Source organism: Tupaia chinensis, unplaced genomic scaffold (assembly GCF_000334495.1).
Source record: "Tupaia chinensis unplaced genomic scaffold, TupChi_1.0 Scaffold000252_1, whole genome shotgun sequence".
Classification (NCBI taxonomy): Eukaryota; Metazoa; Chordata; class Mammalia; order Scandentia; family Tupaiidae; genus Tupaia; species Tupaia belangeri.
Window position 1 is genome coordinate 6043730 of NW_006159732.1, and position 14125 is coordinate 6057854.

General features: G+C 37.0%; 1 protein-coding gene across 4 annotated transcripts in view; it reads right to left on the reverse strand.

Annotated features, from left to right (window-relative positions):
- Positions 1-211: 211 nt before the first annotated feature.
- The window catches only part of LOC102486153 (serotriflin), a 41000-nt gene continuing 27086 nt past the window's right edge, over positions 212-14125 (reverse strand). For all 4 annotated transcript variants that reach the window (XM_006149101.3, XM_027772106.1, XM_027772108.1 and 1 more), the window contains 8 exons: positions 11417-11580; positions 9563-9621; positions 8391-8510; positions 6317-6407; positions 4493-4638; positions 2415-2509; positions 1965-2053; positions 212-645 (listed from right to left, as the gene is read on the reverse strand). In XM_006149101.3, coding sequence (XP_006149163.1) covers positions 518-645; positions 1965-2053; positions 2415-2509; positions 4493-4638; positions 6317-6407; positions 8391-8510; positions 9563-9616 — 723 coding nt within the window. In that variant the 5' untranslated portion in view covers positions 9617-9621; positions 11417-11580 and the 3' untranslated portion in view covers positions 212-517. The remainder of the gene's footprint in view (positions 646-1964; positions 2054-2414; positions 2510-4492; positions 4639-6316; positions 6408-8390; positions 8511-9562; positions 9622-11416; positions 11581-14125) is intronic.

The window sequence follows — 14125 nt, forward strand, 5'->3', positions numbered from 1 at the left end:
TGGTCACGCCGCAATCCCTTCTCCTTCATTCTCCTCTCGGGATCTTGGGCACGCGCGCACATGTGCCCGGCATGAGTTTTAAGCCACCGGGTCTGGGATGCGAACTGCGGTCAACTACGTGGGAGTCCAGCAACATAGCCATTACGCTAACTGCTGGTTCCCCAAAGCATTTTTTTAATGCCTTAGAGAAAGAAAAGATTTCAGAGCCCTCTGTTTTAAAAATTTTAAATACATTTATTCATAAAAATTACACAAAAGCTTTAAACATATGTTACTAATTATGTTAACAAAGATTATCATATTCATCATTACATTTTTGCCTATCAGGTATGAATATTGGATTTACTGTTTTCATGATCTAGTTTTCTAACTTAGATATTATCACATTTAATTAGTGTTTTTAAGATGTATTCAAAACTTCTGTGATCATTTAAAAGAACAGAATGAAATTTTGTAATGATTTATTTTAGTGTAGTCATTTTCCTCATGAGAAGAAAAATCACTATTAAAGGATGGTCTATTTTATTTCTGTAAGGCATTTGCAGGTCGCCGGGCAGTTGTCTTCCATGAACCTTGAGCCACACTTATAGTTTTGCGTCAGCTGCTGACAGTTCGAGAACCTATCCTGATACATGCAGGGGTTGGCTAAAAGGAAACAAAAGGGAAATAAATGCTGCTTTTGTACCATTTACTTTTTGATGTTCTTTTATTTTTCCCAAAGGTCACTACATAACCATGAGGGTGTACTCTTAAACCGTTTAATAGACATACCTGCAGGAGCAGCTAGTGAATTCTGACAACACAGAGCTTTTATGACATCAAATAAATTTCCCTATTCTGTTCCAAAAACGTGTATCATAACAGAAATTATCTTAACCCCATATATTTGAGGTGCTTTGTGCTTAATCCACGGTGTATATTTATGTGTGTGATGAGTGCAAGGGTACAACAGGGAATGTGACTGCTGCGCACACCCCTTACCCCTTTCAACAAAATGCGAACTCTGGCATATATATATATATATATATATATATATCCAATATGAGCAGTGATTCTAGTGTGTGCATTTATATGTGTATGTAGTGCCTGAGGATTTATTTTATTTATTTATTTTCCAGAGATTTTTTGCTATGGGGAACGTATACTTGCTGGAGAGACAGAAAGCGAGAAATCACCCTTGGGGGGGGATAACGATGCCACAATCCCTTCTCCACCATTTTCCTCTCAAGATTTCAGGCACGCATGCACATGTGTCCAGCATGAGTTTCAAGCTGCTGGGTCCAGGGCACCAACCATGGTTAACCACATGGCAGTCTGGCACCTTAACTACTATGCCACCTGATGGCCCCATGTCTGGGGATTAATAGACTTGCTAGAATCTTTAACATATGTACTTAAAGTAGCCCAAAGTTATCATCCCCTCCCTCACTCCATGCTTGTTTGACAAATGTGTGTGCATCCGTGTGTGTGTGTTGTGTAAGTGTTAAGGAATGGCTGCACTAGGAGAATAGTACTGTTTTTCTTACATATATTCCCTAACTTTTATTTAGGGGCAGAAATATATTGAGTCTGAACCTATCTAAGGTTAGGTAGTCCATAAGTTCTCATAAATTTGCTTTTCCCCTCCCTAAGGGGGGAAAATACCAATTAGAGAGGGACCATAGGTGGTTCAGGGGAATCTTCATCACCACTTTGGCTTGCCTGAACTTTGGTTTGCCTGATTACTTCTATGTCTATCTTAATTTAGTTCTCACGACCCTCAAACAGCAGCTGAATTTACTGCTTCATTTTTAGCTCCCCATACCCCACTAAAAGCAGAAATACTGAGGCAGAAAAGTAAAGCCCCCAAATAGCATGGGGACATACATATATCAGAGTAGAGGCTGAACCTGCCTCCCACAGTAAGGTCAGCGCTACATATGGTAGGCGCCGTCACTTAGAGCTGTAAAATGGATAGTACTTACTGCAAAGCCCATTATCACAATGACCAGGGCAGTCTGCACATGGTTTTCCTTTTTTATATGGAGTATTCCTGGTTTTTATGTTGTTTCCCCTGCCAATAGAATATGTGAAAGAAAGGATTAGTGACAAGAGTGACAGGAGCTCAGAAAAGGGAGAGAAAGATTTCTAAAATTTCTGAGTAACTGGTGGACATCAAATCTCGAGCCTGACGAGCTACAGAGCCCATGTTCCATCCCTCAGGCTCCTACACACAGGCGCCCCATATTCCCTTCAGAACACACTGCTTCATGTCTCCTGTCTTTCCCATTCTTCAAAACACACCCACAAAGCCCCTTATGAAACTACCTTATAACCCTATAACCATAGGTTGGTCAAAAGGACTGAATGATAGCCTGAAGTGCAGGCCACCTGGTCAACAACAGGCCGAAGTCGATCTCCAGGGCTGTACTTACGCAGGGCAATACTGACAGACGTAGTAAAACTTCAAGCGCTTATTAGGACAATGGGCTAATGCACAGCCAAGCTGGTGGGAAGTGGCCCAAACAAGCTGTAAATTAAAAGTGTAAAAAAGTCATTTAAATTACATGTACAATGTTTACCTCGTGTGGCTTCTTTTCTTTTCTTTTCCGATTTTTTGTTTACTTATTCATGATAAAGTAAGAGAAAAAGAGAAGCGCCTCTGTCAGCTTGTGTCACACCTTACCCCAGCCCTCCACCTTGTCAGGATCTGGGGCATGTACGTAGCATGTTTTTAGGCAATGTGGCTTTTTGCACTGTAGTTTAGTTTGCTACCAACCCCACCCCCAGACTGGACTGCTTTTTGTTTCTTCTTTTAAAAAGTTTATTTATTTACTTATTCCATTAGAAAAAAGACATATAGAAAGAGACAGAAAGAATTTCCAACAAGGTCCTGACACTGCAGTCCACCCCCAAGCTCAGCGTGCCCTAGATCCTGGGCACATGTGTGACTGGCATGTACTGGGAGGTCACTGACCGTGAGCCTGGAACCTCCCCGTGTGGGTCAGCCTCACTGAGTGTCACATTTTACTTCATCACCACCATCTGGCTTTCCACTTTTTCTTAATTGCCTATTAGAAGTTCAAATGGGGTGACTGGAACCCACCTGACTGACCCAGAGACTTGAGAAAGGTGCCAGGCATGTGTGTGCACGAGCTCAAAATCCCAAAAGGAGGGTACGATGGAGGAGAAGGGATTGCAGTGCGATTATCCTACGCAGAGGTCATTTTCTCCTTGTCCCTCTCTCTGTCACTGTCTCTCTCTGTCTTTCTCCTGTGAGTGCATTCAACCTCTGATAAGATTTAAAAAATAAACCAATGAAGGGAATTTAAAAAGTTGAAAATGATGGCTTTAGATTCTTAACATTTCCATCCAAACTTGGTTATTCTTTTTAAATATCCTTCCAGTTATGAGGATTAATTTAAAATCATAGGAAGCCCTAAACTTTCATGATTTTTTTTAAAAGATTTTGCAATAGGGTGCATGCACTCCCCAGAGAGACAGAGAAAGACAGAGAGACAGAAAGTGAGAACCCCCCCCCCCCCGGGGAGATGGCTATGCTGCAATCCTCCTCCATTCTCCTCTCAGGATTTTGGGCATGCACACACATGCACCCAGAGGAAGTTTTAAGCCATGAGGTCTGGGACTCAAACCATGGTCTACTATGTGGGAATCCAGTGACATAACCATTATACCATATGCTAGTCCCATTCATGATTATTTTTATAACAATGAATTATCTCCAAAACACATAAAAGACAATGAGGTATCAGGCAAGGAGAAAAAAGGAGGTTAAAGGCAATTTTATTTTTGTGGGAAAAAGACTAAATCTGTAAACCTTATGTTTTTGTGTAGATAATCTCAGTTTTCCCAATATGGCTTTCCTTTAGTTTTTATATGACAAATACAAACACTTATATATTCAACAATATCAAAAAATCATTTGCCTGTATGACTACATATGCAAATGATATTTCTCTGATAATTTCTGTTTAGCATTTTATCCCGTGACCCAGAGAAAATTGTTCAAGAGTTTCCTTTGCTTCAAGCTCATTTAATGTGGGTTAAATATAATTGAGGTCTTCCTATCGCTTTATTCCCAGAGCTGTCATTTACCACTCAGTTAAGGGGTGATGAAAATGTTCTGGAAATACACAGCAGCCAATGACTATGTAACATTCTGAATGTACTAAAAGTCATGTGACTATACAATTTACAGTGGTTAAAGTGGTGAGCTTGATGTTATATGAATTTTCTCTCAATAAAAGATATATGCAAAAAGCCTTCACTGTGGCAAATGAAAATCACAATGAATGTTCAAGGAATGATGGGCTATGCTTTTATCTCTAATGTGTAAGAGATGATTTGCAAAGTAGGATAACTTCCATGTGCCCAACTCAAATCCCATTGCTCATATATGTGCTTGATATCTTCAGGATAAACTGAGGAGAAAAGGTAATTCTGGGATGAGAGAGTACAAACGATCATTAAAGTTTAGTCGTTTCACTTTTACCTGGGTGTAATGGCCAGTTTTAACATTTGGTCGAGTATCTCCAGATCCATACCTAAAGTCTGTAACTTCATTATATAAAGATTGGATTGCATATGACCAGTTTCTGGGATTACTGGACATAAATAAATTCTCCCCACAGTCAGCAACTAAAAATGAGAAAAGACAGTGAACCAAGAGACAAACCAGTATTTCTGAAGACTTCTCACTAAAAACTATGAAAATATTTCAGTGTCTGTGACCACTGTCACCTCCCAACGATACATAGTCACCTTCAACTGACTGATCTTTAGAATAAATCTCATTTCATTTTCAAAAGTACTGCTCTATGAATTGGAATTACTTGAGGCCCCTAACTACCCATGAAAATCTCTTTCCAGAATGTAAATAACAATTTCATATTCAAATTGTTGATGTAGCTCAACATAATCAAAATAATCATTTTGGTAATGTTGATAAACTTACTGACATTCAATCAATGAATAAGTATACCTCCGATAGCAACTATGCCTCCTCTGCCTTCACGGTATGCATGTAAGGGATTATTTTTAAAATTAAGGAAATGACTTTTGGACTTTGAATCTTAAACTGGGGAATTAAGAGGAACACATGTTTGATCAGCGGGTGGCTTGGTGGTTAAAGGAGTTGGATCCCACATGGCTGATCTCAGGGTTTGAGTCCCGGACCCTACAGTTTAAGAAACACTGAACACATGTGTGCATGTGCTCAAAATCCTGAAAGGAAGAAGAAACAAAGGAATTGCAGCATGATCATGCCCCATGGATAGGTGATTTCTTCCTCTTCCTTCCTCCCTGTCTTCCTGGAGAGTCCCCATGCTTTCTGGCAAAAATTAAAAAAAAAAAAAAAAGTGAAACAGATGGCAAAGAGCTCATACATAAGATGGACTATCTTTTGGGAAAAAGATAAACTAGAAGTAATGGACATAGGAGTGATAATGGAATGTCCGTGATTATAAGCAATTTGACCATATTTTAGTAAAAAGTGCAAGGCAGGTTGGAGTAGGGTGGACAGATAGAATGGGGCAGACTGAGGGCCTTAGAAGGCAGGTAGAGATTTAATTCACTGTTAACATGATTTACATTGCACTTCAGAAATGATTCTAAAATATATAAAATAATCTTCACTGGGAGCTCACGGTCTGGTAGGCTTCGCCTCGATATGTTAAATGGGAGCTTTTAGTAGACTTTTGAGACTAAACGTTGGCATATGACTAATATAAATGCTGCGTATCTAAATGGACCTAAGTTCAGTGAATATATAAAATGCTTTTGTGCTGTTGTTTTCCTCCATCATAATCTTTGCCTTTGACTATTAACTCAGACTCAGAGCTGGACTAAAGTCCCAGGATAAATGAGATTTGGGGATAAGAATTTTAAAAAAGAAAAGGAAGGAAAACAGCAAAGGAAACAAGGCACGGATATGCAGGGACAGGTGATAAGAATTAAAGCCAAAAAGCAAATCAAACCATTCCCAAACTTCTGCAAAGCTCTACTTCAGTGGTTTTTTTTTTTTTTTGTAGAGATTTTCACTGTAGGGCGCGTGCGCTCGCCAGACAGACAGAGAGAGACATAGAGACAGAGCGAGAAATCACCCCCCAGGGGGGAATGGCCACGCCACAATCCTCTCTCCTCCATTCTCCTCTCGGGATCTTGGGCACGCATGCACACGCGCCCGGCGTGAGTTTTAAGTCACCGGGTCCGGGACACGAACCGCGGTCGACTACGTGGGAGTCCAGAAACATAGCCGTTACACTAACTACTGGTTCCCTACTTCAGTGGTTTTTAAGTTTGACCAAGTTCAACTTACACCTGATTTGTCGTTCATGTGGAGGACTGTGAGACATGGTACACTTCTTTGCCCACTTCTCAGCATTCTGTGCGACTTGGTCATTCCATGTCTTGAAATAAATGAGAAGCATGGGAATTAAAACATAAAGGAGGGAATGGTGACGTATATGGTTACATTTAAAGCAAATTTCTATTTGGTGACTCTGTTTCCAGCATTTCTCATTTTTTCATGATGGTACCAGGGGTTGCATTTCTTGCATTCCTAAATGATTTACTTATCAGAAAGCATCTCTCTATTGGAGAGGGGTGTAGAGAATCAATTACTTGAGAGCAAAAAAAAAAAAAAAAATGCCCGCCAGCTTTCCAGCAGCAAAATAAACATTTAAGATTTCAAAACAAAAGAATGTTTTTTTTTTAATGGCATACTCATATATCATAATTTTTTTTTTAACTGCTAGCCTGGGAGTATGGTTTAATTAGAACCAAGACCTATGTCTTTGGTATTTTTAGAAGGCGTGGTTCACACAATCATGCTTTACTAAGCAGTAGTAAATTTGTGTTATACTAAATGACATGAAGGTCAAAATGTGGAGAAACAAATAAATGACCACCCTGTCCGTATACTACAATAAGAAAAAAACTAAGAAAATCAATATAAATGGAGATGTTAGTATTATAATTGAGACAAATTAAGTCAAGATACCTGGAGAGTACTTACAAGAAAAAAAAAATATGTGCCAATATAAGATAAGAGATGTTTAAAATAGAGGAGACTATGTCTTCCACAAGGCAACTTCAGTTACTTACTATGATCCTGAAGCATTTTTTCTGAACATCTGTCACAGCACACAGCTTCAGAAATTAAGCTAAACATAAGGCTCAGTAGAAAAATTCATTCTTATAGACTATATTAAGCACCAACTTTTACAAAGATGAAGCGAATGATAAAAATTACTACTTCTAATTTATTATAGAAATCCCCTCTAAATAGTTTTTTCCCCCATACTGAGCTATGGTATACTTCCAAATGTCTTTGATCTGTTAATTCTTGTTTAGCCCTATGAGAAAATTCAGAACAAATCCAATGCATTTTTTTATAACACTTTATTTGAATTGGTAAGAAAATAGAAACTAATCTGTTGAAATGTCAGATGTGCCTGGCATTTTATTTACACTAATATTATTTCTTATCAATCTTCACAAAAATTCAGTAAAATTTGAATAATTTCCACTAGCAGAAGAAAGCTGTGGCTCTTCCAGATTAAGTGACTAGTATAAAGTCAACTACATCTTCTCAATATCTTTCCTTAGTCTAAATATCTCCTCCTTCATTGTGGTTTGGTTTTCTGGCTCCCTACCATACTAATCAACATTTCATATATGTGCTTTCCATTAATGTGGTATTCAAAGATATATACATTATATAACAAACATGTTGTCTGACCATAGCAGAAAAGAGTAGGACTCATTTTACAAACCAATCACTATATTTTAAATGAAGATTCTGTTTGTAGCTGGGCATCTAATTACTCAAGTTATGTAATCTACAGATAGATTCTTACATATCATCTGTGTTTTAATTATATCTCTAGCTTACATTGACAGAGTCAACATTTTCTTTTTTCTTTTTTTTTTTGAGAGATTTTTCTTATAGGCTGTGAGCACTTGCTGGAGAGAGAGAAAAAGAAAGAAAGCAAGAAATCACCCTCCCCCCCACCCCAAAGAAATGGCTAAGCCACAATCCCTTCTCTTCTATTCTCCTCTCAGGATTTTGGGCACATACACACACACACACACACACACACACACACACAAACTTGCCTAGTGTGAGTTTCAAGTCACTGGGTCTGTGACTCCAACCGCAGTTGACCGTGTGGAGTCCAGTGCCTTAACTGCTATGGCACCTACTGCCCCCAATTTTTAAAATTTAAATACAATATGTTATATTTATCTACCAGCCTGGACACTAAGATATCAGTTTTTAGTGGAATAAATAGATTAGAATATTTTGATTATATAGATCCTGGTAAGATATCCACAGCTAAATGTTTTAATGTTAATTGACAATGTTCCATTGACAAGACATGACTTACCAGTTTAAGCATGTTGGAAGCACTGGGCTGTGTTAATCTTCTAAGCTGATTGTGCTTATTAGTAATGTCCATTTGGACTGATCGGTCATGGGTCATTAGAGAAAAATATGAGACATCTCCCTATAAAAGGAAGCAAAGGTTAGTAAAGACAATGTCACAACTTTGAAAATCAAAGTAACAGTACTATAAGTCATATATTTCAATATGGAAATTTGTAAAATGTTTAATTTTATGTTCTCAAGCTTTAGCTAGCATCAGACTCTCCTTAAGGACATTAACATACAGATTGCTGTGCTCTATCCTCAGAATTTCTGACCCAGGGAACTTGAGTAGGGCCAGACAATTTGGATTTCTATTTGAGAAATACAGGTCTAATTCAGAATTGACTTGGGAGTTGTGCTTGTCCTTTTGAATATCATTTTTTTTCTTTAGCAATAAACAAAACAATTTTAATCCATATGACTTCTCTACACATGATCCTATCTCATAACGTGCAAAAATAAAAAAAAATTCTCATCAGTAAATAATTAGCACCAGAAGATTTTAAAAGAATAAGAAAAAGAATTCTGCAAAACCAGAATGTAACACATGGTAACTAGCAAGAAATATATACTCAAAATGTAGAGAATTTTTCTTTTTTTTTTTTTTAATAGTGAAACATATAAAATGTGTTGAACTAAACTTTGAAGCCAAAAGTATAGTTTTGCTTTGAGCTAGTGGCTGTTGAAGACTTGGTAATATCAGATATATATTTCTATAGATCTGCAAACTTAATCTTCAAGCACATGTTAAGTCTTTCAACTGAAAAACTTACTTATAATAAATTGAATTCTATATTGTAATTAGCTAGTTAATTTTATACTTCTGATCAATTCTGTACTCTATCTGGTGCTTGTATTGCTGACCCATTGTCTTGATGCTTGTCTGGTAGTATTAATAGACTTACACCAAATTCTTACTACCTTTTGTCTGATTTTCTTGTCATTAAAGGTGTACATTCATTAGAAGATGAGTTAGAAGGTGCATTATGTAACTAGCGAATATTTCCTTCCATTCTTCATCATAGGAAATTAGCTACCATCAACGTTGTCTAAAAATCATTCACTATGAGCTATGGTTGAGACAGCCTTATTAGCAGGGTTTGAAATCTATCTTATAAGCCAGATTCATACCGTGCTTGCAGTTTGCTGCAGTAGTACCATCAAGCATATGCTCACCAACATCATTGTCTCTAAGAAGAAATAAAGCATTTATGAGATCTATGAGTTCATAAATACAGCTAACTTTATGAAGAAGAAAGGTTATGCTTTAAGGATTATGCTTTTTTATAGTTTGAAAACTTAATTTTTCCCTATTTTTTATTGACAGAGGTTATGTGGACTTGTGCATGTGTGCACATGCATGAGAGAGAGAGAGAGAGAGAGAGAGAGTGCACCCCTCCAAAGAGTTGCAGTAACATTACAATCGTTTTCCCTCCATTCTCAATCCCATTAGAATTTGGGGCATGTGCATGTGCTCAGTATGTTTTTTAAACTGTGTGGAACTTGAAAGGAGGCTAGTCGTATGGGATGTGGCTCCAATACGCAGGGTTTAATCTCTGCACTATGAAGCTACTCCTAAAAGCTTTTCTTTTTAAATGTATATATTTTTTCCATGAGCAAGAGAGAGAGAGATCACCTGCAACAGGGTCTTGACACCGTGATCCACTCACCCCCATCTTCAGCCAGTCCAGATGATGGGCCCATGCATGCCTGGTGTACTAAGGGAGGTCTCCAGATGCTAACCTGGAACTGCCTATGTGGGTCAGCCTTGAAGAGCATCACATTTTACTGCTGCTCCTGGCCTCTGAAAACTTTTCTGATTTTCCCAACTGGGTGAAGAGATGGAGGAGAAGGGATCGAGGCTTAACCATATCCTACTAGGCGGTACTTTCTCTCTCCCTTTCTCTCTCTCTCTGGAGAGCACATACTCCCTCTAAAATAAACAAATAACAAAAATAAACAGATTTCCTTGGTAAGATGGATAGTTATCATTAATAAAATTCAGTCTTTTCTTTTACCTCCAAATGTAGGGCTTATTCCTAGGTTATCAATTCCTAGGTTAAAACCCGGGAATATAGTAGCAATTTTTATTAATACTTTTGGAAGGACAAGAAATTGAGAGCCATCAATAGATAATAGTAAAACCCTGATATATGCCAATCCATATTGTCAATGAGTATTTCCAATTGCTAGATGATGTAATTGGTTTTAGTTTAAAAATCTCATTTTAAAAATTTTTACCTTTTGTCATGATAATTTTCAATAAATCACTCATAAAAACAAGGCAGACTTGCAAAGGTATACACAATGTGATGAGTGGATGCCTCTGAAAAGAGTGATGTAATTATGGTTTCATTATACTTCTACATTCAGTTTATATAATTTTCTATTATGTTATTATTGTTGAAAAATTGCCAAATACTACTCTTAAAACACTTCCTCTTTTTATTTTAAGGTTAACTTCTTGAAAGACCTTTTTTTCTACTAGGTGTCAGACAAATTCTTCTTTATGGCCATGAACTGTCCTGCGTGGACACCAATTTATTTATAATCCCATTAAAGACTGATAATAGAGAGGGTCAGTGTAGATACCAGAGACTTTCAGGAAGGGGAGTGGGAGGTAGAGAATGTGTGGTCAAGGGTGGGTGGGAAGAGCAAAGGAAAGAAACATTTAACAGACAAAAGAATGCAAAATTCTCTGTTAAAAAAGTTCTGTAATGTTTGCTTTATAAAAATTGAAAAAAGGGAAAAAGGAACAAAACATAGTTATGCCAAATATAAACACAATATTCCATACATGATCCATCCTTTGGTTTATTAGTATTTTAGACCAAAACAATGCTAAACATTTTTTTAAAGTACATCCTAATAATGAATGCACTCTTATCTACTAGTGGCAGAGTTTGACATAAAAATAAAGGCTATAAGATCTTTTCTCACACTATGGATAGCTCTTATTTTCAATTAATGCAGCAAACGTTTTACCTGAAATAGGCAGATGAGGATAAGATGTCCCTTTGCCCAAAGGAAGATGAATGTAGTTTGGTCTTTCACAAAGCAGTATTTATATAAATGAAACAGAAATCACTTCCTTTTCCTGTTTGGTTACTGTGATTGTGCAAGGTTGTAGTAATGTGTTGTGAAAATCCCTGGAAAAAAAAAAAGCTCATTATGTGCTGCAGAATTACTTAATTCTAGAGAAGAATTTGATTAATGATGGCGGTTCTCTAATAATTACTAACAATCTTGGTAATGATGGGTTGGAGAAGGCTTAACCTTTATTTCAATAGTCTGAGGGTGTAATACTATCTAACTAGGTGGAGATTATGTATTTTTTCCCTCAGTAGTATGTCATGGCATTACTCACTAGTTAGCTTTCAGTAAATTACCTTTATGTAGTCTAATAATTCTATAATACATATTATAAAATACCACAGTATGCTTCATTATTCAAATTAATCATAGGATCTAATATGACATTTAATGGACATAGAAAACTTATTTTTTACCTTATTTTCATTATTTCATTGTATTCAAGTAAGATGTTCAAGAGGTTTTCCATCAGTATAATATAACTTACTGAAAGAACATGTCACCCAAATACATTAAAAGGGAGAAAATGAGCTTTAATATGTAATAGATGTCTTCTTAAAACTTAATTTTTCAGGATTTCATTAAAATAATTTTTCTCCAAGGTTGCACTAATATTGATAAAAGATTGGAAAGGAATCCACAAAGAGGGCGGGATCTGGTCCCAGTTCCCGTGTGCTTATCCCAGTTGCACCACCCACTAAGTGAAAAAACTTGGCAAACATTTACCCTCTCATGCCTCAGCTTGCTTATCTGTAAAATTGGATGACATTAATAACCATGAGGTACTAGGGTTGTTAAATAAGTCCATTCATTTAGAACAGTCAGCGTCTGCAATATTGTAGGTTATTATAGTAAAAGTTGTCAGACCCAAACGAAATAACTTGCATCAACTTGTGTCAACTACATGGAGTCCGGGAAGCCTATGAAAAGGGGGTATGGGCATTAGATGCCTGAAAACAAGAACTATACCAAGGACTTTGCCAGAACCATTATCTTGCACCAAGGTCACTGCAATCTTTCACACACACACAAATATATCTGTGTGGACATCTGTTTAGAAACTGCGTCTTCAAACTTGGACTGATATTACCCTTATTATTGCTCCTGATAGCCAAAGATAATTATCCCCAAGCAACGTATGCAATCTCTTCTCATTTAAAAAAAAAAAAACGCTTGTCTTCTCTTATGTTTCTTAATATTTCCATACTTTAAGATGACAAGCATATTCTGCACTACAATATCCATTCCCAGATAAATACCACTTTTCTTTTAGAAAGTCTCTTTTTCTCTGTCTGTTATTTAAGTTAGACATTTCATTAAACTTCATTAATCTTAATTTGTTAAATTGTTGCTAACAAAACTAGATGCTATGTGATATATAAAGAAGTAATGTGAGCTGGTGCATCTATAAAATTATAACTTATTAAGAAGGCAAATTATATACTTAACTTATATATCATGACGATTTGAAGTAAATAATTTCAAAAATAAATAAAATTTAATTAGCTGGTAATGTAGGATTTATTTGTATTTGTCCCACAGAAAGACTATTAAGAGTTATAGTCGCTTATTTTGCTTAATGTAGCTATTAGCAATTCAGTCTTTCCAAGTTAAAGCACCCAATCTACAGCCCTTAAGTAAAGAATTCTTTATTTTTTAGTTCCCCCCCCCATAGGGCACGTGTACTCACTGGAGAGAGACAGAGAGAGAGAAAGTGAGAAATCACCACCCCTCCCCGCCCCCAGGAAAGACAGCCACACTGCAATCCCTTCTCCTCTGTTTGCTTGGCATTTGGGCTATGTATGCATGCATGCGCTCCTGGCATGATTTTCAAGTCACCAGGTCTGGACCTCAAACCATGGTCGGCCATGAGAAAGTCCAGTGACTTAACAACCATACCACCTGCTGGCCCCATTTAGGAATTCTTATAACCTGAGACATTGACTTTAAGTAAAAAATATTTTTGTATTTATTTAGCAAAAATGAAGTCTAGGCACACATCGATAACGCTGCAAATCTTTTCAAATCCTTGTATTCATTTGTATGAATCTATCTTCCATTACATATTTTTCTTAGTAAAAATAGTTTATTTTAAAATCAAATTAAATATTCACAAGTACAGAAAATTCATAAAGAAAAAAATTAATTGCATCTATAATCTCACCATCCATAGTCTTTGCATTGAAAAGCATAAGATTATCTCAGTCTGTATTTTTCTATATTGTTTATGGCTTTGTCTACACTCTAATGACTTTCAGTTGTAGACTTAGGATTCCTCTAAGAGTTTTTAAATAACTATTTTATTGGGAACCAGCAGTTAGCATAATGGATATGTCGCTGGACTCCCATGTAGTCGACTGCGATTCGCGTCCTGGACCCGGTGGCTTAAAACTCACGCCGGGTGCGTGTGCGTGCGTGCCCAAGATCCCGAGAGGAGAATGGAGGAGAAGGCATTGTGGCGTGACCATGCCCTCTGGGGGGTGATTTCTTGCTTTCTGTCTCTATGTCTCTCTCTGTCTGTGTGGTGAGCACACATGCCCTATAGCGAAAAAAACCTCTCCAAAAAAATAATTTAATTTTATTTATATTATTATTTTATAT